The following is a 24,373-nucleotide window of genomic DNA, read 5'->3' as shown; positions in this document are numbered from 1 at the left end:
CTGGTCCTGCTACAGGCGGCCCCAATCACCTGTCCTAACCAAACAGCCAGTGCCACCCGCACTGAGGTGGTGAGTCCGGACCCCTTCAGGGCGAAGGACACTAGTGGCGGGAGTGACCGTGGCTCCTGGAAAATCCTACAGGGAGGGATGTCTCCCACTTAACTCTGCTACCAGAGATGTTTGCCCAGCATAAACCCTACCTTTGATCACAATGAGCGGGCTGGAGAACTACCGTAGTACTAGTAGCCGACTGCCCTCCCTCCCCCCCAGCTGTGGCTGGAGCTGTGCTGGGCCAGGGGTGTGTCCTGTCCTGGTATAGCTCGCAGCTGCTCCCTGCACAGCCAGGATGGGCACTGCATCAGAGACAAAAACGCCATCCACATCCAAAGAAAGGAGCGGAGCCTGTCGGTCACTAGGACCCGGGGAATGTGTGTGCAGCAGGGCAATAAATGCCCCCCAACAGTACCATAAGGGAGGGCCAGAACAGCAAGACTGGGTCAGACCAATGGTCCATCTAGCTCAGCATCCTGCCCACAGTGCCAATGGCAGATGCTTCCCAGGGAATGACCAGCACAGGGCAATCATTGAGTGATCCAGCCCCGTTGTCCCAGTGCCAGCTTCTGGCAGCCAGAGGTTTAGGGACACCCAGAGCCTGGGGTTGCCTCCCAGCCCATCTTGGCTAATAGCCACTGAAGGACCTACCCTCCCTGATCTTAGCTAATTCTTTTTAAACCCGGTTATACTTTGGTGGGGATTCCGCTCCGCTTTCTGCTTCCACTTTGCTCCAGTGATCAATGGGCTCCAGCGCTTGTTGATTGGCGCCGTGGGGAGTTTGCTCAGGGGGAGTGTTTGCCAATGGGGGGTTTGGCTTTCCCCTCCCTGGACAGGCTCATTGGCTAGACACAGCACTGGCAGGAAGGGGACAGAGCCCGGGCGGCCCCGCCCAGCGCCAATAGAAACCTATTGAAGGGTAATCTGAGCCCGGAGAAATTCGCTGCTGCGGTGCAGGCATCAGCCCTGAGGCTGGGGCTGCTTTCGGGCGGGTTGCTGCTGGGGGGCGCGTGTCTCTGCGCCGGGCCAGGCAGCGCGGCCTGAGGGGGAAGGGAGGGGAGCGCCGAGCGCGGCGGAGCCATGCAGTACCAGCACCCGGCCTCTGCCCCGGCCGCCGCGGCCATGGGTGTGAGCGTGCCGCTCTACGCGCCCACCCCGCTGCTGCAGCCCGTGCATCCCACGCCCTTCTACATCGAGGACATCCTGGGCAGAGGGGCCGGCGCGCCCCCCGCGCCGCACCCCCTGCCCTCGCCGGCGCCGCCGACTCTGCCGTCTCCCAACTCCTCTTTCACCAGCCTGGTGTCCACCTACAGGACCCCCATCTACGAGCCGACCCCGATCCACCCGGCCTTCTCCCACCATCCTGCCCTGGCTGCTACCTACGGCGGCAGCACCTACGCTGGCCCCCTGTACCCTTTCCCCCGGACCGTGAACGACTACACGCACGCTCTGATCCGGCACGACCCCCTGGGTAAGCAACGCCGCTCCCCTCTCCCTCCTCCTCCAGCTTCTCTCCCCTCCTGGCCCCTCGCCTCGCCCTGCACTGGGTCCCCGCGCGGTTGGGTCCCAGCAGGGCTGACGGTGCTTCTGCATTTCTGCTGCTGGGGGCTGCAATTGAAAGTCATTGAAACTCTCTCTGGCCTCAGTCTGATTTACAGTAAACTGAGAAGCGCTGAGCTCTCGCGTTTGGAACCAGACCGCAGCGCCCGCCCGCTGGTGACTCAGATTTGTTTTCCTTCAACCAAGTGACTCTGAGTGTCCTTAGTAATGTCGCGTGTGGTTTTAGTGGAGAGTTTTAATTGTAGTGAAAAATCGTATTTCAGATCTGAGTCTTTGCCTGCAGATGACTTAAAACGCTTGGCTGCTGATTCTGATCTCACTGGGACCTGAGTAACTCAGGCTCACTAGCACCCCCTCAATAAGTCAGATCAGAATCAGGTCCTGTCACTCTTCTATTGCAACCCCCAGGACGGTCCCTGCTCTACCCCGCTCAGCAAGGCTGAGATCTTCAATCCCTTGGGGGCTGAGCCCCGCCTCAGCCGGCTCAGCGCGCTGATAGCGGCAGCACTTGTTCTTAGTGATTGCAAAACTGGACCTGACTCACCAAATTTGTGCAGTGAAAGAGGCTGACCCTTTCCGTTCATACAGGAAATCTTGAGCTCTCGATAGGAGTAAATCTGGTTTCAGAAGCTGTTAAGTGTTTTCCTGGCTGCCTGAAGCAGGCTCTTCCCCGGGAGTCGTGCACACTGCTGATTATTTTATCGACATCCTCAATACAGACAAATTCAGGAAACACTCGACTTCTGATAGCCGGGATCCGTTTTTCTGATATTGTTCATTTCCTCTGTGTGGGATGTGACTTTATGACAGCTAAAATAACCAGTTGCTTCCTATTTTTTGAGTCTGTTTTGCACCAGAATTACTAAAGCCTGACGCAAGCAAAATCTTGAAAAACAATGCTGCATTTCAAAGGGTACAGACAGAAAGGCAAACAGTGACTCAAAGGCTCTAACTGGAGAGTTGCTGGACCAGAGGCCACTGCAACTTGTTTTATTTGGTTTGATGTAATTAAGTGTGGATTCCTGCACCTCCTTCCATATACATTGCATACGACCATCAGACCCAATAGCTACATTTCGATTGCTAATGTTAAGTAATTAACCACCAATTGCCTATGCCCCTTGGGGGTCTGCAACAACTCATCTACTAGCATTTGGTATTTAGCTACAGCATAGTCTGTGTGATTAATATGGATATACAAAATACAGATACAGTGATAGATTCCACGTTAGGTATTTCCAAAGAAATGCTGCCAACCCGTGTGGAAGGTGAGGTACACAGATAATGACAGTACTTTCTAGCACAAACCATTGACAGACTCGAGATAGTGAGTACTTCAGTAAGGCATGCGCTCAGCATGCGGGCAAACATTTGCACAAAGAAGGCAAGGTAGTTTCTTTGGGTTATTACAGTGAAAGAGCAGAAGGAAGCAAAGTTTTTTTCTCTCTCTCTCTCTCTCTCTTTTCTTTGCGAGATAGACCAACAGGAAACACATTGACGGAAATGTTGCCATAGCCCTTAGGGTGGCTTTAACTGGTCTCCTTTGCTCGACTGATGTTAAAATCAGAGGCGAAAGATCAAGCTAAGGCTGAAAAGTCAGCGTGCACTGAAAGCAAAGCGCCCCAGAGCCACGCTGCGCCCAGCACTTGTAGTCCTTCTGGCGAGGGAGGGTACACACCGTGCAAAGGGTCTGCTGTGCAATAAGATCTGACCAGTGGGGAAACGCACCGACTTCCCATTTGAGAAGCGAGTGTTTCTATTACAGTAAAGGGCCCCGGGGTATCACAAAGAAGCAGCAATGTGTGTGCGGCATCCACAGCGAACGCCTCCCCCTCTGTTACTCTAGAACCCTCCGGTGCAGCTGCTCCTAGAGCCAAGTTTCTCTGCAGGGCGGGCGTAAGCCCCGGGACTGGAGTCCAGCCCCAAGCCGCGTGAGAGACAAGCCCCAGCGCCACAGCTACTGTCTGCCACTAACGTGCCGGGATTGTGTCTCTTTTGAAGGGAAGCCCTTGCTCTGGAGTCCCTTCATCCAGCGGCCGCTGCACAAGAGGAAAGGGGGCCAAGTTCGCTTCTCCAATGACCAGACCATCGAGCTGGAGAAGAAGTTTGAGACCCAAAAGTATCTCTCGCCGCCGGAAAGAAAGCGACTGGCCAAGATGCTGCAGCTCAGCGAGAGGCAGGTGAGGCCAAGCAAATCCCCCCGCGCACGTGGGAGCACAGTACAGGGCTGCCGCGCGTAGGCCCCACAGGATACACATGGGGTGTCCTGCGCCTTTGGGAGCCAAGGCCATAACTCCCCATAACTCCCGAACGCGCGCTCTCCTTGACCGCTCTGTCAACCAGACAGGTGCGTGTAAATCCCTGGATGTTCCGCGGGTTTGAGTTTCTCCTGGGGCTAAATTCGGCTCTCAGTGGCCGGGATTGAAATCAGGAGTGACTCAGACGTTCTCCGCGTTTACACTGGGATCGCTGAGCAGCCCGCTTTTTGCTGCTTATTTTTTCTTTTTCCTCTTTTTTCATCCCACCCGGGCAAATGGACTTTGTTTTAAGCTGAGCCCGGGATATACCGAATAGGGGACAACGTTGTGCCTTTTTCTGTTCTTTTTAGGTCAAAACTTGGTTTCAGAATCGCAGAGCTAAATGGAGGCGCCTAAAGCAGGTACTGGGATGTTTCTGTTTCTATAGAAATAAGTATTTTAATAATCTTATCGTAGAACGTGATCGCCTATTCCAGCTTGTATGCAAAAGTCATTTGAAAGGCTGTTTAACCTCTTCACCTTGATTAAAAAGGCAAATAGTCATGCTGGAATCCAGGATGGCTCGTTCAGGCAGCACTAATGTTAAAAGCTCCTAATGTAGTTCCTATATCAATTATGCCTGGGTTTTCACACACTGCCTATTAAAACTCCACACTAATTGTTTTGTAAACCCATATGTTGTTTATCTAATTAACGCAGAGAAGATAAGTAATTGTCAGTAAATTGCTTAGGCAGTTGTCTTTGGGAGAATATTTACTAGTCCTTTTAATTACACATTTATAGCAAGTACAGGCAGATTTATTATATAAAGGCTGGAAAATAAATATACAAAAGCCTGTTTATTGTTTTGAGCCCTAGGAAAAATAATTAGCTTGTGGGTTCATTTAGTTTAGGGTCAGTCACTTACAGCCCATTAGACTGGAAATTATAATACTTTCCCTCAAATAAAGTGTATACATATCAGTAAATCATTATTTACCTGATCGTACTGTTTTTTTATCTGGTTAAGCTCCCATCGAGGTACCTGATAAAGGGCTTTAAAAATTATGTAGAAATGAAAAAGATTAAAAATTCAAACATCGTGTTCAGTCTAATCCTCCAATAAACACAAAGTGAAGATTTGTTTTAAATCTTACTATTTTTCATCAGTAATTCGGGTGTGTGTGGTTGATTATATGTTAATGAAAAACAAAGATTAACAGCAGTGTGAAGTTGTGGACTATGTTTACTATATGAACATTTTCCGGTTTCACCTGTTCCTCAGTCTACTTTTATTAATAACTCTGGGTTTATATAGAGCTGTACTTATTGCTATAGAAATAATTACGTTCAAGGGAGTCATTTTCCCTGAGACACATGCAATGGGCTGATTCCTGCTCTAAAATATCCTGAGACATGGCTTGGAATCTGGGACATTTTAAGTCACTGTCTCCTTTTTAGTCAGTCAGGTCCATATCCCAGGTGCATTTCCACCTATGCCTTCTCTTTGCTCTAGAAAGTTTCATGCCTCCTGAATCATTTTGAAATTAGCATTTTTAATGTCTGGTTTTAGGCTTAGGACTACTTGATGGTTGGTAATTTTCTCATTTCTTTCCTATGACATGAAGGGCCTTGGTTCTGCCTCCCATTGAAGCCAAAGGCAGTTTTGGCATTGGTTTCGATGAAAGGACGATCCGGTCCAGAAAGAAGCAGCTGGCCAGTTTTTTGCGGTTTATTTTCTGAGAACAAAATCACTTTCGAAATGCTCTTGGATCAAGGTTCTTGCTGGGAGGTATTTGAGATGATGATATTGCCTGGGAGCCTGGTGCCACTGAGCCCATGACAAAACTGCCAGTGACTTCAGTGGGAGCAGGAACAAACCCATATGGATCCCTTATGTTTGTGATGCCTCTTAGCTGTCCTGTCCCGTCTCATTTTGGTGCAAGCACAGTTCCTCCTTCCTTAATGGTCCTTTAATCCCATCTGCTCAGTGGGACACTTTTATAAGGAAGAAGTGCTCACAGCTGTACACATCCATTTCCATAAGCATTTAACAAGCAGACCAGCGCATTGAATCCAAACACCCCAGACCATCTGAAAATGCCCCAGAATCGTAGGCTTAGAACTAACAATTCACTTTGCCTCACAACATTGCCTTGACTCACGGGTGTTCTGATTGTGTTGGCTATATTTCAGTGTCAAGCTAGTTGTTTACTGATTAATTTTAGGAGAACCCTCAAGGCAGCAAAAAAGAAGAAACTGAAAGTGTGGATAGCCACTGTGATAAAAAGCAAGAGAGCTGTCTGACCCCTGAGCAGAAGAATAAAGAAGTCTCTCTGGATGGGTCTCAGTACACCCCCTCACCAGTCTCTCAGGAGGACCTTGAGTCAGAAATCTCAGATGATTCAGATCAAGAAGTGGACATTGAAGGTGATAAAGGCTATTATAATTCTACCCACTAATGGCTCCACTTTTAAGAATGGACCCTAATTCAGCTTGCACTTTAATAGGAGCTGGCTTGTAAAGAATGTTTTGCTACAGAAGAAAACTTCCACCATTTGTCAGAGACAACCACTTAATCTAGTTTTGTAAATCTAAAACCAAACTATTTTGTGCAGACAGTTGATTCATGGGCAGATCTTTATTTTGGATAAAGGAACAAGTCCATGTTTTGTATTTAATTTGTAAGATATACTTGTACATTGATTAATGTTCTAACTGAAATAGAATAATACTATGTCCTGTCTTTACTGACTTGGGTCTGATCCAGCCATCTTTATGCAGTCAGGCAGAACTCCCATTTATTTCAACTTCAACTGGGAAGTGAGAGTGAACTGCAGGGCTATGACCTTTGTATGTATATACAAAATGTAGCTTAAAAGAATAGACTGTCTTTCAAAAGTCTCCTTTCCTATCAAAGGAATTTAATGAAATGGAGAGGGATTTGATAATTCTCATCAAGTGCCTTATACCTTCCCTCTCATGACGCATATGGTGCTTTTCTTCAAGACATTATTCTATTTATGCTACAGGTCATTCCTAAAAGCTGATTTTTACTTTTATATTACACACAATTCATATACTGTGCCCTTTTGAATGTGGGGTCCCTGGAGATGTTGCCTTGCAATCTGTCTGATTCTATTTGTAGGAGAAATATTTTTGATTAAAATCTATCAAGCTGGTTTTGCCTGATTTATAGTTTACTTCCTCTGTTTCACAAGAAAATGTGACAAATGATAGGGCCCTACTGCAGGAGAAAAACTGACACCAGCTGCTGGATGGTAAGGTAGGCATGAGAAGTTAATGCCTATTGTATACATATCTGTCTCTGTATATAGTCCTTTGCTTTACAAATCTTGCGGTTTTATACCTCAAATTGTTCATATTTTGTACATATTTGTTTATTGTTTTAAAAAAAGCCCCAAACTGGTATTTAAATTTTTGTTGAAGAACTTGTCTGTGAAATAAAACTGAACTCTGGACCACCCGAGATATTGGACAGTCACTTCTTTGAAACATGCATGTTTGCAATAGAATTTATGTCTTTTCCAAAAAGCCTTTAACCAACTCCATTTCCAGCCTATCATACAACTGGGGGAGAGGGGGAAGCAAGTTTCCTTCTGAGTTTATTGGTGGGATGGGTCGTGAAACTGACTTCATGGCTTTAGAGGATTCTGAGCAGCTCCATGCTCAGAACTTCTCGGTTGAATTTGGGATTGCTTTTCTCTTACAGCCTGCAGCTCCGCCCTCGTGTTTGATACAGTCTGTAAAAAATACCATGCCCCCTGCCCATCGGAATACAGACCGAGGTGGAATATTAGCCACCGAGAGAAGGGGGAGGTTTTGAAGTGTCAGTCCTGTTGTAAAGTTTTACGGGGAGCTCTTAAGTGATCCAAGTATTTGGAGAGAGGAAGAAAAAGGGAAACTTAAATCAAAGTGGACGTGGGGTGGATTAAAAATGAAAACCTTTGTGACTCCCTGGGGAGGGGAATATTGATTTCCCTGGCGCTGCCCAGCTCTGGCTGCCGTTGACCTGCCTGAGTCAATAATGGTTATTTATCCTAGCCGCCATTCTCCGAAACCAGGCGAGTCTTCTGGGAACAGGAGTCCCAAGGAATAAAGGGGAGAGAAGACAGTAAGCTGCCGGGAGGAAACGAGGATGGGAGAGGGTTAGGCACAAGGACAATAATGATAATCGTCAATATAATATAATAATGCCTGCCACATTTGAGAGAGTCGCGCATTCCCCAGCCGGTGTCTTTCTTACACCAAACTCTACAGCTTTGTGCCTCCTCTATATTAAGTGATGTGTTGTTGCTCCTATTATTATCTCCATTCTATTCCGAGGATCTGGAGTAAGATCGATCTCTACCCCTGCCCTACAGACAAAAGTCTGCGGTAAGCCCCTGGGTCAGGCCTCGGGGGTTTCTCCTCAGCAAGTGACCCTGAGCAGGAGGATCCAAACGAACTTGTGGAAACAGGTTTGTGAAGAAGGGTTGCTAACGACGGGGCATCCTGCTGGTTCCTCAAACCGACGGAGCCCTAGTTAGCACGCGTGGGTGGCTGGCGGACACAGCCAAACTGGCTGCTAATGAGGGTCACTGCAGGGGTTCATGGGTATGTGGTGGGACGTGTTGTGGGGGCTTAAATGTTGCCAGGAACCCAACCTGGAGGTGTTTTCTCCAGACAGGATTCTGAATGCATCGGCAGTGGCACAGGGCTACTGCCAGAGGCAAAGGCAGAGCTGAGGAAGAAATGGCAGCTGTGAAGGTCTTTTCGGGCTCAGTTAAGACTCTTACCATGCAAACAACTGTGTGCCCCAGGGAATCTCGCAGTTGTCGGACTACAGCCGGCAGAATCTGGCCCTTTACACTAGTTACCTTCTTGTGGTGAGAAGGGGAATTTCCGAAAGGGCCACCATTGGGGAGACCTTCTCCGGTATACGAAAGTGCCCTGTGCCCTGAGAAAGATGGGAATAGGATGAAGCTCTGTGCTTTCTGCCTGCCCTAGTTCCCTAAGTCTCATCAGAGAGGGGCCCGTTCCTGCTTTATTTACTTCAGTGGGAGTTCTGGGTGCGCAGCTATGCGGGTGCAATACTTTGCACTGAATATAAACACTCCCCTGTGCGGCACCTTGTCTGTTTTCAAGGAGCCTGCTATGTAAATCTCCGCTCCTGGGAACTCCCAGTTACCTTTGGTTAACACTTCAGTCCTGTTTATATGTGTGTTGGGACACGTCCGGGGCAGTTTCCCTCCCTTCTGCAATTACATGGAGGCTGCCTAGTAAACATTCTTTTACCTTGGCAGCCCCACAGTACGATTAGGGGCCAGGATTGGAATCAGACCTATTTTCCGTGGGGGGTGCATGTGTGTGAGAGTGTACGTGGGAGGGATTGTTTTCTCTACAGCTGTGCAACACCAGAAAGGAAATTACCTCTGAAAACAAAAGCCTTTCCCAGAAGTAATTTGTATTAAGAGAATACAGGGTTGCTGTAGGTTGCAGATTTGTCCTTTTCTTCCTTTAGCGCAAAGCAGTGATAGCGCAGGGGCTGCGGCTGGGAGAAAGGACTTCTCTCTGTACTCCAGCGGCTGGATCTCTCTAGCCTTGCTCAGGCGAAACGCCCACAGAAGTCAGTGGGACTTTCCCTGTGTAAAGTACTGAGGGACTAGAATCCCCAGGAGATAATTCCAGATGCTGTTAGTCTTCACCGTGGGCAGACTGTGCCTCTAGACATAAAGCCAGGGGAGTCCTACCTTATATTAGGGTTTTCTCTTGTGACCATCACCGTAGCATCTAAGCAAGGGTGTCCAAATATTTCTCTCTTTAGAAACAGCTGCTGTGTGTTTGTGGCTCGACATAACGAGCCAGGTTATGATCCCACTTATGCTGGTGTAAATCCGGTGTAACTCCACTTAAGTCAATATACGTATTGATTTACACCAGGGTAAGAAACTTGCGTCTGATGAAGTGGGCATTCACCCACGAAAGCTTATGTTCCAATACTTCTGTTAGTCTTAAAGGTGCCACAGGACCCTCTGTTGCTTTTTACAGATTCAGACTAACACGGCTACCCCTCTGATACTAGACAACAGACTGTGGCCTGATTCCAGTACAGCTTCATGTAGCACTGGGACAACCAGCGAATCTATTCTTGTAAAACAGAAAGAATGGGACAGAATGGATTATTATAGGCTACTACTCTACTTTCCTAGAGTTCAGTGGAACTCTTCCAAGAGGTATGTCTTGAACTCAGCACTTCGATTTATTTCAGGATTGAAATGCACAGTTCCTTTACAGCCTTTATTAGTTCTTTAGGTGTCCTCAGTGGGCCAAATTCTGCTCCGCACCAAAAAACCTTCACACCGTCCCCACTGAATTCATTAGTGCTGCACATAACTGAGAGCAGAATTTTAGTGGGCAACTTCAGGCCTGATGTTAGTGGGTGGAAATCTATGGACATCTCTGGGTGAAATTCAGTGGTTTGCTACATTCGCCTCTGCTTGTAGGCTGCTCCTGTTTTGCTCACCTACTGAATGCCAGCTTATGCTGCGTAATTTATGCCACCTTTCGAAAGCCCCCAGTGAATGAATTTTATCTTTGTAACCGGATTATACCAAGAGTCTAAAACACCCACATACACACATTTAACCTTTTTTATTCCCGGTGCGTGTGCACAGCATACATCAAACAGAGCTAAATTTAGTAACAGAGCTTTGCTATGGCAAATAAGGGTTGGCTATAGAGACAAACAGAGGTTTCCATTTATTTTGCCTGTGTAATACCTCCTGTAAGCCTTCACACAGGGCTAAGCCATGATGTGACATGCTTGGGGAATTACATTTCTGCAAGATCCTCTCGGGTTTGAGATCTGTACCCATAATACAAATCGAATATCCGAATCCAGTGTATTTCCTCCGTACAGAAACCAAATCAGTCAACATCAAGAAATCAGCTACTTACCCCAGGAGCTGAGCAGCGAGGAAGCAAGGCTGCTAAGGGCTACAGAATACAAGCCAGAAGGAGAGCAGCCGATGCAGCGGCTTATCCCAAACGTCTCGGAGCTTTTTGGGCACGCTCCAGCCTTTGGGCGATTAGCTCGGAGCGCATATTTTCGCTCTACAATAAGCCACCCTATTAGCGCCACACGCCTTCCTGTTCAGTTAGAAGCTCCCTGGCACAGAGGCTTTTAATGCGAGGCAAAGACTGTTCCAGAGATAGGTGGTTGTTTTACTGGAGACAGCATAAACCCGTGCAGCAGATTTATCAGACACCGATCTGTAACATACCATCTAAACAGATTCATCCTTTGAGCAAAACGGATTCATTTGTCTGCTTAAATTTACTTGCCCTCGTTTTTGATTTTTTTAAAGTTGTTCATCCAATGGAATCTGAATAAGGAGGTTTTAGTGTAAATCGTTAAAGAAATATGCAAGTTCCTATAGCACCTATTTCTACATCCTCGGAAACTCCAGCGGGGAATTTTAAAACATAAATATTTTTCTATGTATCCAGAAAGCTTTCTTTCTTTCTTTCTTTCTTTCTTTCTTTCTTTCTTTCTTTCTTTCCAGCAATGAGCTAAATGTACCTTTATTTGCACATGGTTTCTGCTGGTTTTTAAGAACATAAAAAGATAAAATACAACATAACGGCAGTGCTGCCAGGTAGAGGTGAATGTTAAAATCCCTGAATACACTCTGCAACAGAAGAGTTACGCACTTTCCCGATAGTTTAATGCAGCAAAGAAAGCAGTACTGAGATGGGAAATCTTCCAGTGGTATATGTAATCGCTTTTCAGTGACAAATGTCCCTGACTGTGCCTTTACCTATCTAACGCGTGTCTATGAGACATACTCATGGTACACTGTAATCAGAAGCTCCACATTATCCTTATAGCAGAGAGTGATTACAAAATATTCAGGTTTCCGCTATATAGTCGGAATTCATTCAAGCAAGGACAAATACTGTAGTTCCTTCTTGCCTCTGTCAAAATTTCTGCATCATATTTAAATACAGTCCTCAGTTTGATTGCTAGAGAAATGGAAACAAACGACAGCCCGATCAGTTTGTAACGCTAGAGCTGAGGTAATGGCCACGCTATTCTGACATAAGGACATTGTGCAAGGGCTTATTTTGGATGTCTTGGCCCAGTCGAGAACACATCACAGCAAAGCACGAAGTTTGACTTCATTTATTGAGCACATTAATTGTGTTACTGTGTTTTCCTGGGGTGTCCAAGTGACCCGATCTTGCAGCCCATAAAGACAGAATTTCGATGCCAGTAAAGGCTGCAGGATCCGGCCCAGAAGCAAGAATGCGGGTTTTTCAAACGAACTGTCTCTCGAGAAAGCAGCGAAAGCACTGATTGAATTAAACCAACCTCGAACGGGCTCGGTGCTTGAAAACCCTGCACAGATTTACCCTGCTAGATGTTGACACGCAGCCTGCCCGTGTGAGTAAATGCAAACGACCGGGGATCTCCGAGCTGTGCTGTGACAGTGTTTTGCACTAGGCTGTGTCACATTATTCTCAACAGACACGGTACATTTTTATAACAGAAAACTGGACTCGGTAAATAGCAGCCTTGTGGGAGGTGAGGCGATACATTGGGTTAAAGACATTTTCTAAGTGATAATCGTGAAATGTGATGCCGCATATATCTGCTGTTTCATACAATCTATTTAGCGAAAGCAGAGCTGATAGTTATAATCCGAAGTTGGTCAGTCATGTACGGATAGGTCAGACATTTCTGAGCAGGTGGCAATACAGTTATTACCCGCACTTGCATTTAAATATGTTCTGCTTAGACCCACCGTGTGCCATTCAATATCTTTGGAAGGGTGGGAGTTACAATAACGTTACAAATAGATGGTTTACAAATTCCAGGAGATAAGAACATTCTGCTAAAATGTCAAGTGCAATTAAAATGAGTTAAAATGTTACTCACTAGGGCAACAGTTTCTACATGCAGACCTGTGTAGTTCGAAAGAGTGTCTCTTTCAGAGCAACAGAAGTTAGTGCAATAAAAGATTTTTCCTCACCCACCTGCCTCCCTACATTTAAAAGACAGTTTCCTAAATTTATATGCAGACAATTCACCGCAGATTTGTCTAATATAATCTCTAAATTGGAGATTAGCAACAAGAATTACATTTGTTAACAAACTGCGTTATTTGAGCAATCTCATCTATATTTAATCCTTCTCTTTGGGTAAAAACACCTTACATTTTTTGTTAATATCTGAGTCCCTTACTGTCCACATACTTTTTTTTATTTGTTTGCATGTTGGCTATTTCATGTTGAATCAGCACGTATGACCTTTACAACACAACTCTTGTCTTGTTTTCAACTCTTTTATCAGGAGATTCAACTTGAAAACGGTTATCATTTAGCAGGAAAACAAACAAAAGCACATTTTTGTAAGCAAAACGTTAATCATTGGAAGAATTGCACCAATTTCACCATGACAGTGTGTGATTAATCCTCTCGGTCAGGTACTTATATTTTTAGTCATTAGGTTCGTTGTCCTTTGATATTCAGAACTCTTTCTAGCCTAATAGGATATTGATCTTGCTGGATAGTGTACTTTGACTCCTTAAACAACACTCACTTTTAAAGATTGCAAACGGTGTATAGTATTCCCAGCCAGTCCAACCCAACTACCTGACAAGGAAGTTTTGGGGATTTTTTCATTATTTCACTTGGCAAGAAGGTAGTATCATGGAGACTGCATGATCTCCCAGCAACAGGCGTCCCTCGTGGTGAAAATACAATCATACACTTTCAAATGAGTGACAAATCTGTCCAGTTTTCAGCACAACAGGACACCAGATTCTGTTTATACACGGCGCACCCCCTCTTAATCTATGGAAGGGGAAAACACTCTACAGCTCTGGGAGTGCAGAACTCCAACGGGGTCCTCCTAGCCGGCTGCTTTACATGCTCCCCAGGCCAGTTATTCTGGACACTCGGTTTTATTTTCTTGAACCACAGTTTTACTCTGTTTTTGGAACATGCACGTTCCCTAGCAGCCAACCGGTTTGTTCTGTGCCTGTATGCATTGATTTTATGAGCTGGCAAGCCAGCAAACGCAGGAACAATTTATCACTTCTAATAACAGTTTTATAACAAAACTGAACGAGGAAGCAAAGTACGGCTCATAGGTCCGATTCTCCCATCCTCACTAGGAGTAATAAGGTACCACTCCACCTAAGCTCCTTGTTATTCCAGGTACGCAGAACCTGTTTTTGAATTATTACAGTATTTAAGGAAGAGTTCGTGTCTGGCAATAGCAGCAGCTCTTGGGAAGTCCATGGATGTCTTCGAGCTTTGGGCAGGGTGGCAGGAATTCCCGATGGGTATCTGTTTCCTGGATGTACATTAACTATTGATTCTGGTCTCACTCACACCAGTTTTACTCTGGTGTAATCCATTGATTTGGACGGAATTACTCCCGATTTACAAACTGGTGTAGAGTCAAGTCCTTAATGAATAAACACCAGCTGTATATATAATGGCAAGTGGGGCATCTTTATTTTTCAGCTGATGTAGTAAATTGTTATGTTTTATATTAGAAATGCCTTTGTCCTGAATCTGTCTGGGCAGATTTCCCCCCTAAATCTTAGTGCACATAATTAAGGTCTCTCTTAAACATTCATTACATCCCCTTTTAGTCTAGAGATGGCAGAGGAGACCTTCATGGTTCCTCCTTCTCTTATTGAACACATTGGTAAAAAGGACCTTGTCTCCTAGTCTGGACAGGACTGTAGAGGTTTTCCGTACAGGTCTGACATTAAGAACGTTGATCGGTCAGTGGGGAGAAGCTCGTACCGCTGTGTGTATTTTATAATTGTCTCGGGCTGTCACTTCAGCACCTTCCATGAGCACTCATTTAAAGGGTTAGGCGTTAGGGTTTGTCTAGACTAGGATAACTGGATTTTTCAGGGAGATAGCTGATATCTGTTAGGTAAGATTTTGTAGAATACAACTGTCCTACTTACACAGGGTTTTAAAATGTGCTAGTGAAACCATGTTAGCTAACACATTTCTAAAACCCACCGTTTATCCCATTCTAGACATTCTGTTCGAGTTCTCCTCCGGAGGAACATCCACACTTGATTACAAGCGCTTTAGAATAGGTCAGATTTTTGCCCTACGCCATATGACAGTATTCTAAACGATCAGAAAAACTTTGTGTAGTTACTGGGCTGAGGAAAATAGGTTAAAAACAAACAAACCACCCACCTCTTCCCCTTTGCTTACACCAGTCTGCCACTTCCTTTTTTATGCAAGAGGTGCAAGGCTTCTAGCCCAACCAACAGGGCTCCAATTTTAGCACAGGTCTCCTCAGACAAGAAGCAGTTGGGACAGGTGTGATTAGTAATAGTCTTTATTACCAGGTCTCTTAGGGAAAAAATAATAAGGTTAGACAAACCACTGGCAAGTCCCATCTTTCTCCTGGGTATTGAAAGTCTGACAGGCAACAGAGAAGCGCTACTCTCTCGTGCCCAGGGCTTGAGGCAGGATGCAGGGAGGTTGTCTAGGGGTCTCCACAAGCCTTGCTTGCTATAGGGCGGAACTGAACTGGGCTTCATACAAAGCACTGTTAGAACGATTTGGAGGAAGAATCGTGAACATGTTACTCTATTGGCCAAAGCCACACCCAGCAGGTAGACGGAATCGGTTGCCAAGGAAGCTGACCCTGCAGTCGTAGCAGTGAGCAGCAGCTCTGCTGTCTCCTTGTACTGGGGGAAGGGTGCTATCCCCAACAGAGCACTTCAGAGCCCAGCTCGGTTATTCAGCATTGGCCCAAGTCGTGCAGCGCAGCAAATAATAGGTTTGTGAAGGACTCCTCTGTCCGGACAAACATCAATAGAAAGAAACGTTATAAATGTTCTAACGGGAGCGAAAGACACTTTATAATATTACCTTGGAGCAACAGGGACAGATGCTCTCTTTGGGCCTGATTTGAGCACTCTTACACGTGCTGAGAAGCACCTTTCGCTGTGAGCCATCCCATTGAAGACAAGTATCAAAGGGGTAGACGTGTAAGTCTGGATCTGTAAAAGCAGCGAAGAGTCCTGTGGCACCTTATAGACTAACAGACATATAGGAGCATGAGCTTTCGTGGGTGACATGCATCCGACGAAATGGGTAGTCACCCACGAAAGCTCATGCTCCAATACGTCTGTTAGTCTATAAGGTGCCACAGGACTCTTTGCTGCTATTGAAAACAAGGTTACTCACCAGGAGAAAGGGTGGCAGACTCCGGCGCTTTGAAATGAGGACACTGTTTTCCGTACTAAGAAGTTATAATAGTCAGACTTCATCGAGGTCTTTAAGAACGATTCAGCCTAGATTCACCCTAGATTGGTGCTTACATTTTAGGCTGAGCAGGTCCGGACACCTTAATGAGGTTTGTTTAATAGGGTGGGTGGACAGCCCTTTCTGAAAATCAGTCTCATCCTGGTTACTCTAGCGGGGCATCAAAGAATTGAGGCACCTTAGCTCACTAGTCACTTCTGTCAAATGCTTTATCAAGGTCACAATTCCTACAAATACCCAGTACATTGTTCACAGCTCCCTCCCATACCATAAAAAGACAACACACAGGCACAACCCAAACACCGCAACAGCTAAAGGAAAGACACGTGTCAGGTTCTGCCACTCTTACTAACAGTGAGTGGTACCTTCCTTTACCAACGGTCCACTGAAACCAATAGGACTATCTGAGAGGTAAGGGATTGCTGGCTGTCAGTAAAGATGGTGGCAGAATCTAGTCCGGGGAACGTAAAACTGCCTCAGCAGCAAGGCCTATGCTCTCATATCAGGAATCACAGCAGCTCTGGTAACTCTTCTTGATGGATCTTACTAGTCAAATCGTTCTCTCTCAAACCCTGTCTGCAGAGCTAAGCCGAGACCCCTAGAATGTAGCACAGTTTTGCAAATGATGTATAACATGGAGCACGAGGAAACAATCAAAATACCGGTCAGCCTGATAGGCAGTGCTCTCAGCACTCATGTATGATTACTTGGGCGATACTTAGATTTTTATTATTCTTTATACCTGTTTCCCCTGCACAGGCAACAGATCTATGGGAGAGGGAACTGGATTCGATTCTTACTTTTACTATGTAGGCAGCAGAATTGTTAATCAAATTCCAGTGGCAGGACCACATTATGCATGTCATCAATTGGGTCTGTGCAACACCAATTTCTTCAAATTCTTCCCTAGGTTACACCTGTTTGGGCCTGAGACTGACGTCATTTGTACAGTGTAAGTGCGGAACGTACTATAATTGCATTGACTTTACTCTTGATTCTCACCCGTATGAGATAAAAATCAGGCCCAAGAGAGAAGCAAATGGGAACTAAAGGAATACAGTGGGATAGTACAAAAGGGACAGACTTCAGCCTAACTTTCAGACTCCAACTTTACTTTGCAATGTTCTTTTAACCACAAATTGGCTAATTTTCTAAAAAAATAAATGCCACCAATTTTCTTCATCCACAGACTTTGAAACAAATGTCCTTGATACACAGGGGATTCATGCACCTAACACCTCCTTTTGCAATGAGACTAGAACTCTTTTGAATTTAATATATATCAATATAGAAATGTTTAGATACAAGTTTGTTTATTTAGAAATAGTAATGGCTTCCATTGCTTCAACAAATGGATGCTTTACATCACCACTGCACACTCCAAAGTGAGATTACTACATAATAATGTAGCCTAATTTACATTGGTTGTTGACTAACTACACTGTTTTTCTGCAATTTATTTGAATAATATTTTGCCTTCAGCTGTACAGACCCTTTATAAATTGCATGATTCATTAGCACAGTCTTGACTGATCTTATTTCCTATAAATGTAATAAATATTTCTTGCACCGCAAACCCAATCATATTTTAAAATGTAAAGTATTAAACTTATATGTCAATCGCACCAAGACAAATGTAATTATAGGATAAATAGTGATGTTAAACGTAGTGAAGCAAAGTTTTATTTTTCCTTAGTTGCTTATGGCATCTGCATTACTGCATACTTTCCATTATTTGCAAATTACACCAGACTAATTGAATAAATGCTTTAAAAATGGATCCTGAGTGCTGATTTAGAAGCACACTGGAAGTGGTTTCTTAGACAACAGCTGCCCACATATTGATCTGATAGTAGGTAGGTGGACGGGGTAAAACGATTATGTTGATGTACGGAGCTGTTGATTGTTTAATTGAAGGTAAAATTTTTAGCTTCACTAGTCAATTACTTGATCTCAGTAAGTCCTTAAAAATCACTAACATACCATTCTGACTGAAGTAACTGCACCTTGTTACTATATTGTCTAAGGCATTAGGAAAATCATCTTGCTAATGGTGATTAACAAGTGTAAACAATGATATTTTTAGCATCCGAATTAGCTTTCTCTGTGTGAGAGATATCAGGCATTTAAAGACAAAAAGTGCTATGAAATGTCAACTATTGAGTTTATGTATCTTTTAATTTTAGGATTTGATTATATCTGCACAGTTAGTGTATATAGTAGTAAAGCGGGGGCGGGGAGAGAGGTACTATTTCCTGGATTTTCCCCCTTGCAATAAATGTAAGCAGAAAATATGGTGGAGTTGTTTCAAATATATATCTAAAGAACAACTGCCAACGATACAGTACAGAATATATCTGTTGCTTTGGAAGAATAAAAATCAATTAATGCAGCCTTGGTACCCAAAAGGGAGGACACAAAAAAGAGCCCAAGAGCTATTATAACAATGTGTGACAGTATGAAGGTGCAGGGCAGTAGTGATCCACAGGGTAACAGAAATCTCTGATAGCAAGGAAGCCTAATACAATATGAGGTTTCATTAATTAGGGAGTAACTGGTGCAAGACCATATATAACACTATACCTCAGACCTTGATTTACTTAACTTAGGTTAATATCAGAGCCTCGTTTACAATTTAGGAGTTCCTGGCTCCTACTCTCATTCAAAATGAACTGAGTACTCAGCCTGTCTTCTTTTAATGTTTCCTGTAAAAAGCATTCAGTTATTAGAGAGAGTGCAGAGGCTGGGTACTATGCTTATGTGTGGAAATGAGCTTCCCACCCCGTCAAGTGATGGAATTTGAGCTGAATTTGCTTATCTTTAGAGAAGCAATCGACATGTGATCTGAACGTGGTTTGATGAACTCGGAAACGGATCTAGCTAAAGACTTGTTCGCTGCTCAGGGTAAAGACACATCACGAGCTCATGAATTAAATGAAAGGCTAGCTAGATTAGGAAGTGTTTTTTCTCACAAGGGGCTAACAATGGATAGAACAGGCTGCCAAACCAGGTAGTTAAGGTGAGTAGCATTCAAAAACTTAAGGCTGCAATAGATAATTTTTTGGAAACATGCAAAATAATTATATGTGCTGAGAGTTAGAGGCAGCTGCTTCAAAGCAGGAGAAAATGGACCTTTTCTTCCACCAGTGTTATATATTTCTCTCTTTCTCTCCTTCATGCGGTTACAGTCATGTTCAATGCTGACAGAAGATCAACACCTTGGATAGCTTCAGAAAGCCATTTTTGGGTAAGTAGTTGGAGGCAACACCTAAACCGTATGTTTTCAGAACTAGGCAGGCTGGGTTACCAGATTAGCCAGGAGTATATTGAGTAATCAAAGATATTAGGGACCTGATTCTGCTCTCACGTACACGAATGTAAATCAGGAGTAGCTCCATCCACTTCCATGGAGTTACACTAGCATAAAATTGATGTGAGCAGAATCAGGCTCCAAGTGTTTTGGTTGGGATTTTCAAAGTAATCTGAGTTCCCAGATCCAACTTGAAATTCCTTTAAACATTTCACCTTTTGACTTCAGCTGGTCTCTAACAGATAACAAGGCACACCATTTTAGAAAACTTTCTAAAAATGTCAGAAATGTAAATTAATTTTGCATAGGGACATGCAGTGGTGTTAGCTTGCAATTTTATGTGATGAAGATGACCTAGAGCGCAGTATCAAAAGTTTCCCTTGGCATAAAGATGAACCATTTTTGAAGAATCTCTCTAAAGTATGAGGCAAATCCAGGTTTCCCTTCCATAACAGGTGTGAGGGCTTTCTTGTTCCAAGGGTATGGTGTTCTTCAGCCACTAGAAAATGCTCACTCTATCTATATTGGATTTTGCCTGTGTCCTTCTTTCATAAGGTAAATTATTTTCCAAACTTAGATTGTTTTTAAATCCTCCCTTATGATTTTATTACCATAAAACTAGTGATTTGTGACCTTTTCAGTAGTTTCTTTCTTTGGGTATAGAATAATTCCCTCTTCTTAGCATGTAGAGATTATGAACAATTAAATGGATCCTTTGTTTGATAAATGGTGATTCCAACAGAAGAAACCACAGCCTCTCAGCCAACAGAAGTGAAAGAACCTGAGCCATATTTTGTCAACGTGAAGGTCACAACACCAGGGGATCAATAGCAAATCCAGACCATTCCCCCTTTCTTTATGGTTAGCTGTTGGAGGTTGGGAGGGTACCAAAACTTTTTTTTTCTGTTGTTACATCAGGTCACGATTTGATAAAAGTTGAGAATCGCTTCCGTGAGCAACCAGACAGTAGTGACTTAATATTTTCCCCACAGTTGATTATAAAAGCTACTTATTTTCTTTCCATTTTGACAGGGCATTCCCATTTTTGGGGTGAGGAAGGGAATGTCTCAATCCTGCAACACCTTATTTCTACTTCTGCAAGTGGGCAGAAACTGTAAGAGCTGAACAGATATGTAGAGCTACTCCGCTGACTCACTTTGGTAGTGAGACTAGGTGGATCTCATTCTGATGACAATCATATGGTCACCAACCTGTCCTGCCAATTTGGTGTTGAAAACAGTTTAGCTGCTCATATAAATGGGACACAACATTTGCAGCACTGCTACAGAAAGCATGATAGAGCCTTCCATCATATTCTGGAATGATGCAGAAATTGGTTGTGTCTTTTTTAATAGTTAATCCCTTTTCATCATTGATTCAGGGGGACTTATTGCTGATAACTATTGTCAACAAAGGATACTTTCCTAGTATAATAGGGAGGCTGTAAATCCATTTCAGCAGCAGAGATAAGAGGGCTGAAAGTTCTCCTGTGAAGGGAGAGCTAGGCTGTAAGAAAATAAGTCTTACAAGGAGATGTTCTGGGAAAAGTCAGCTCAGGAGAGAGTCTATGACTAAGTATAGTTGAACTGTTTTGAAGTATGGCCTTGCTTAAGGTTTCTGGGGTTTTGCGATAAGATAATGAGGAAACTGAATAAAAACAACTACCAGGCAAGGGAGTAAGTGGTAGAAGAGCTTAGCTTGTTGTATTTGTTGTTATAGAGTGCAGCACCCTCCCACTTACAGCACTGAACATTAGAGGCACTGAGGCAGCTTTTTCTCTGCTGTTGGTAAATACCTTTTAAAGTATCTGGCTGTCATCAAAGCTTGTACAACTATCTTAAGTGTCAAATAACTCTAGATCTCTGAAGGACATATGCTTATACATGGTTATGTACTTAGGAGAGTCACTTGCTGAATACAATATAAAAAAATCACAGTGTAGTTCTTCTGAATATAAAAAATATTAAATTTTAAATGGTAAAGAGTTCCATGTTTTACACACTCTAGTTTTGTTTTCCTTTTTTGTGTGTGTGTGTTTTTACATATTTCTTTTCAATGGTACAACTGTGACAATTCAAATCTTATTTATTCTGAGAGTTATGAAACTGCATCCATTCTATATTCTGAGTGTATGCAAAATATAGATCTACAGGATAACAGACTTAACACGCTGACACCTGTCAACCTAGACAGTTTCCTTCCCTAAACAGTAACCCTTTATATTTCTTAATACTCCATGGCCTGGGAGTCAGCAAATATGGGCTCTGTTAGATTAACTAAGAACATAAGACTGGCCATACTGGGTCAGACCAATGGTCCATCTAGCCCAGTATCCTGTCTTCTTACAGTGACTGGTGTCAGATGTTTCAGAGGGAGTGAACTGAACAGGACAATTTATCCAGTGATCCATCCCCTGTGGTCCAGTCCCAGCTTGTAGCAGTCAGAGGTTTAGGGACACACAGACAACAGGGTTGCATCCCTGACCATCTTGGCTAATAGCCATTTGGGAGTTGAATTCCAGAGTCATGGGCCCAGGAGTTCAGATTTTAGAACTATTAGAAGAATTTCTCAGCCATCATGGTAATACACAGGAGGAAAATGGTCACTTTAGGCCCAATTCTGTGAGCTGTTGAACACAATTCAGAAGTCATTGACTCCCAAATGGAGAGGAAAGGGCACATAGGACCTTGCAGGATAGGGCCCTTAGACAGTCACAATCCAAATGACCCGCACCTTGTATTGTACTTAAAAACAAATAAAAAGATATTATACCTGTCTCTGAAGTAAATACTATGTTCTGTATGTCTGGCTTTTCTAAGTAACTGGGCAGCTGCGTTCTGGGTTAGATGGAGTTTCAGAAGTAGCTCATAGGGAGCACATTGCAGCAGTCCAATTTGGAATGCCCAAAGGCATGCAAAATTGTGGTGATGTGATTGGAAATTGCACTTGAGACTAGGCTTGTACCTATTGCCAATCAGACCGCATTAGTAGCTGAGAAAACTCAGTTCAGTGGGTCTCCTTCTTTTCTCACTTACACTGATGTAATTGAGGAATAACTCAATTGAAGTCAGTGTCACACCAGTTTTAGTGAGAAGGGAATCAGGCTCAGTGTCCTTTAAGACTAGTGCACATACACTAGTCACAATGATTTTCTTACTGGGCTAGCAATGTGAAAAAACAGCAGCTATACAAATACTCATTATCCTCTTTCCTCCAGTGAAAAAAGAAGGGGAGGGGATAGAGAGTGAGAGCTAGAGAAGGGTGAGAACTCAAGGACCAAAAATCCTGGGATCTCTGCATTTCTTTATCTATGCATTTTTCTTTATCCTTTAAGAGAAGGATTCTTTGGTGATATTCCCAGGGCTTTATCTCACACTCTGTTTCTAAATGGGTAATCTGAATCAGAATCAGAAACTACCCACTCCACAATTCTGTTAATGCTAAAAGTGCAATTTCCTCACACTTATGAAAATCTATCTATCTATCTATTATATAGTGCTGGGAACACCTAGAAAAGTATGTTGTAATATCGTAGCGTAACCTCCTCACTTATTATGTAAGTATCTTATTCCTTAATGGATAACTTTTTAAATGAATTTTTTCCCTATGACTACTTACAATTATTAAGCTATTTAACAACCATATTGGATGATGCTCCTGCCAATATCGGCTGTGATTCTATTAGTATATCACCTTTTAACTCTTAATGATAAATTAAATTGCTGATGTGCTTTCTTACAATGCCTAACTGTAGCTCTAGAAGACTATTTATCTAAGCAATCAGGGAAGTTAACTGTTCACTGGCAGGGTAAGTGTCTGCAAATAGTCTCTGCAATAACATATTAGCAGCCACTGCAAATGGAGAAATATGAATTAAGCATATAGATCTTGCTCCTGTCCCCTCCCCCTTATTTTTGCATGTTTGCTGATACATTTGTAATGTCAGAAATGGCTCTGAATGTTGAGCATTAGATGTGGGAACTGGAGCATAAAATAATGTCTCTGTTTTAGCCTTTTTAATCAAGAGGAAATGCTCTAATGTTGGATATAGATTTAATGCAAAACTAAATATTTGACCTTATGTTTTTTATGTCAGTAAATTAGCCAGTATTTATCAGAGTTTTCAAAACTGGGGGGTTTAATGCCTCATTTGACATGATTTTGTCACTCCCAGACAGAAAGCTGATTAACCATCCATTTATGCCATTATTGCTGCTGCTTGTAGCACTATACGAGGCTAATGAAGGGTCAGTTGCCATTTCCTTATAAATCTTGGTTTTAGTCATTTATAACTCATCAATTTTAATGCCCCGTTGGCTGTAACATGGTAGACAAGTTTCAGACCAAAAATAAGATTTTGTTAGTCCAAAAATAGCTTAAATTGACCAAGTCACTTTTAATTGAGTGGCCAAAAATATGTTAATATTGTATTATGGCTTACAAAGTAGTCAAAGCTGTGTTTAAAGTTACAGCTCAATGTCAGCAATAAACTTCTGTTTTCAAAATCTCATAACTTTCTTCAAAAAACCTCCTTTTAAACTGACTTTTCTGTGCATTTGGAAACAGGCAGGAATCCCTTCTGGGAAGTTTTAGTTAAGGAAGCAGAAAAAAAAATACACTTTCACTTCAAAACTGCACAGTTGTATAAAAGCTAGGAAAGATTAGATTTGTATTGGTAAATGTCAGTAAAGTCAATTTCACCCCAAGAAAAAATATCTTCATTGATATGTAATAAAAATTTATAGATAGGCAAAGTAAGAAAAATGCTGTTGAAGAACTTACTAGAGTTTGATTTAAGGATATTTACTTTGTATATTTTGACTTGTGATGTTGACAATTTGATTTGTTAAAAAAACTTTAGATTTTTTTTTTTGAATCTCGATGCCTACAGTTG

The 24,373-nt window shown here is 43.2% G+C and overlaps 1 protein-coding gene and 1 long non-coding RNA gene across 2 annotated transcripts; both read left to right on the top strand.

Moving 5' to 3' along the window:
- The first annotated feature begins 968 nt into the window (after positions 1–968).
- Positions 969–7,338, top strand: HHEX (hematopoietically expressed homeobox). The gene is made up of 4 exons (XM_034777111.1): positions 969–1,522; positions 3,613–3,791; positions 4,220–4,270; positions 6,077–7,338. Exons 1-4 carry the CDS (start codon positions 1,132–1,134, stop codon positions 6,308–6,310), a joined length of 855 nt encoding a protein of 284 aa, XP_034633002.1. The 5' UTR covers positions 969–1,131; the 3' UTR covers positions 6,311–7,338.
- A 5,901-nt stretch (positions 7,339–13,239) lies between these two features.
- On the top strand, positions 13,240–19,524 carry LOC117879904. The gene is made up of 3 exons (XR_004646413.1): positions 13,240–13,339; positions 17,080–17,121; positions 19,358–19,524. It is a non-coding gene; the product is annotated as an uncharacterized LOC117879904 (long non-coding RNA).
- Positions 19,525–24,373: the final 4,849 nt, after the last annotated feature.

Source organism: Trachemys scripta, chromosome 7, assembly GCF_013100865.1.
Source record: "Trachemys scripta elegans isolate TJP31775 chromosome 7, CAS_Tse_1.0, whole genome shotgun sequence".
Lineage (NCBI taxonomy): Eukaryota > Metazoa > Chordata > Testudines > Emydidae > Trachemys > Trachemys scripta.
The sequence above is the reverse complement of the archived record's forward strand: the minus strand, read 5'-3'. Positions and strand labels throughout refer to the sequence as shown.

Coding starts and splice junctions, on each gene's coding strand:
- HHEX (XM_034777111.1), top strand. CDS start 1,132: ATGCAGTACCAGCACCCGGCCTCTGCCCCGGCCGCCGCGGCCATGGGT. Junction 3,792..4,219: donor TGCAGCTCAGCGAGAGGCAG/GTGAGGCCAAGC, acceptor TGTTCTTTTTAG/GTCAAAACTTGGTTTCAGAA. Junction 4,271..6,076: donor AATGGAGGCGCCTAAAGCAG/GTACTGGGATGT, acceptor GATTAATTTTAG/GAGAACCCTCAAGGCAGCAA.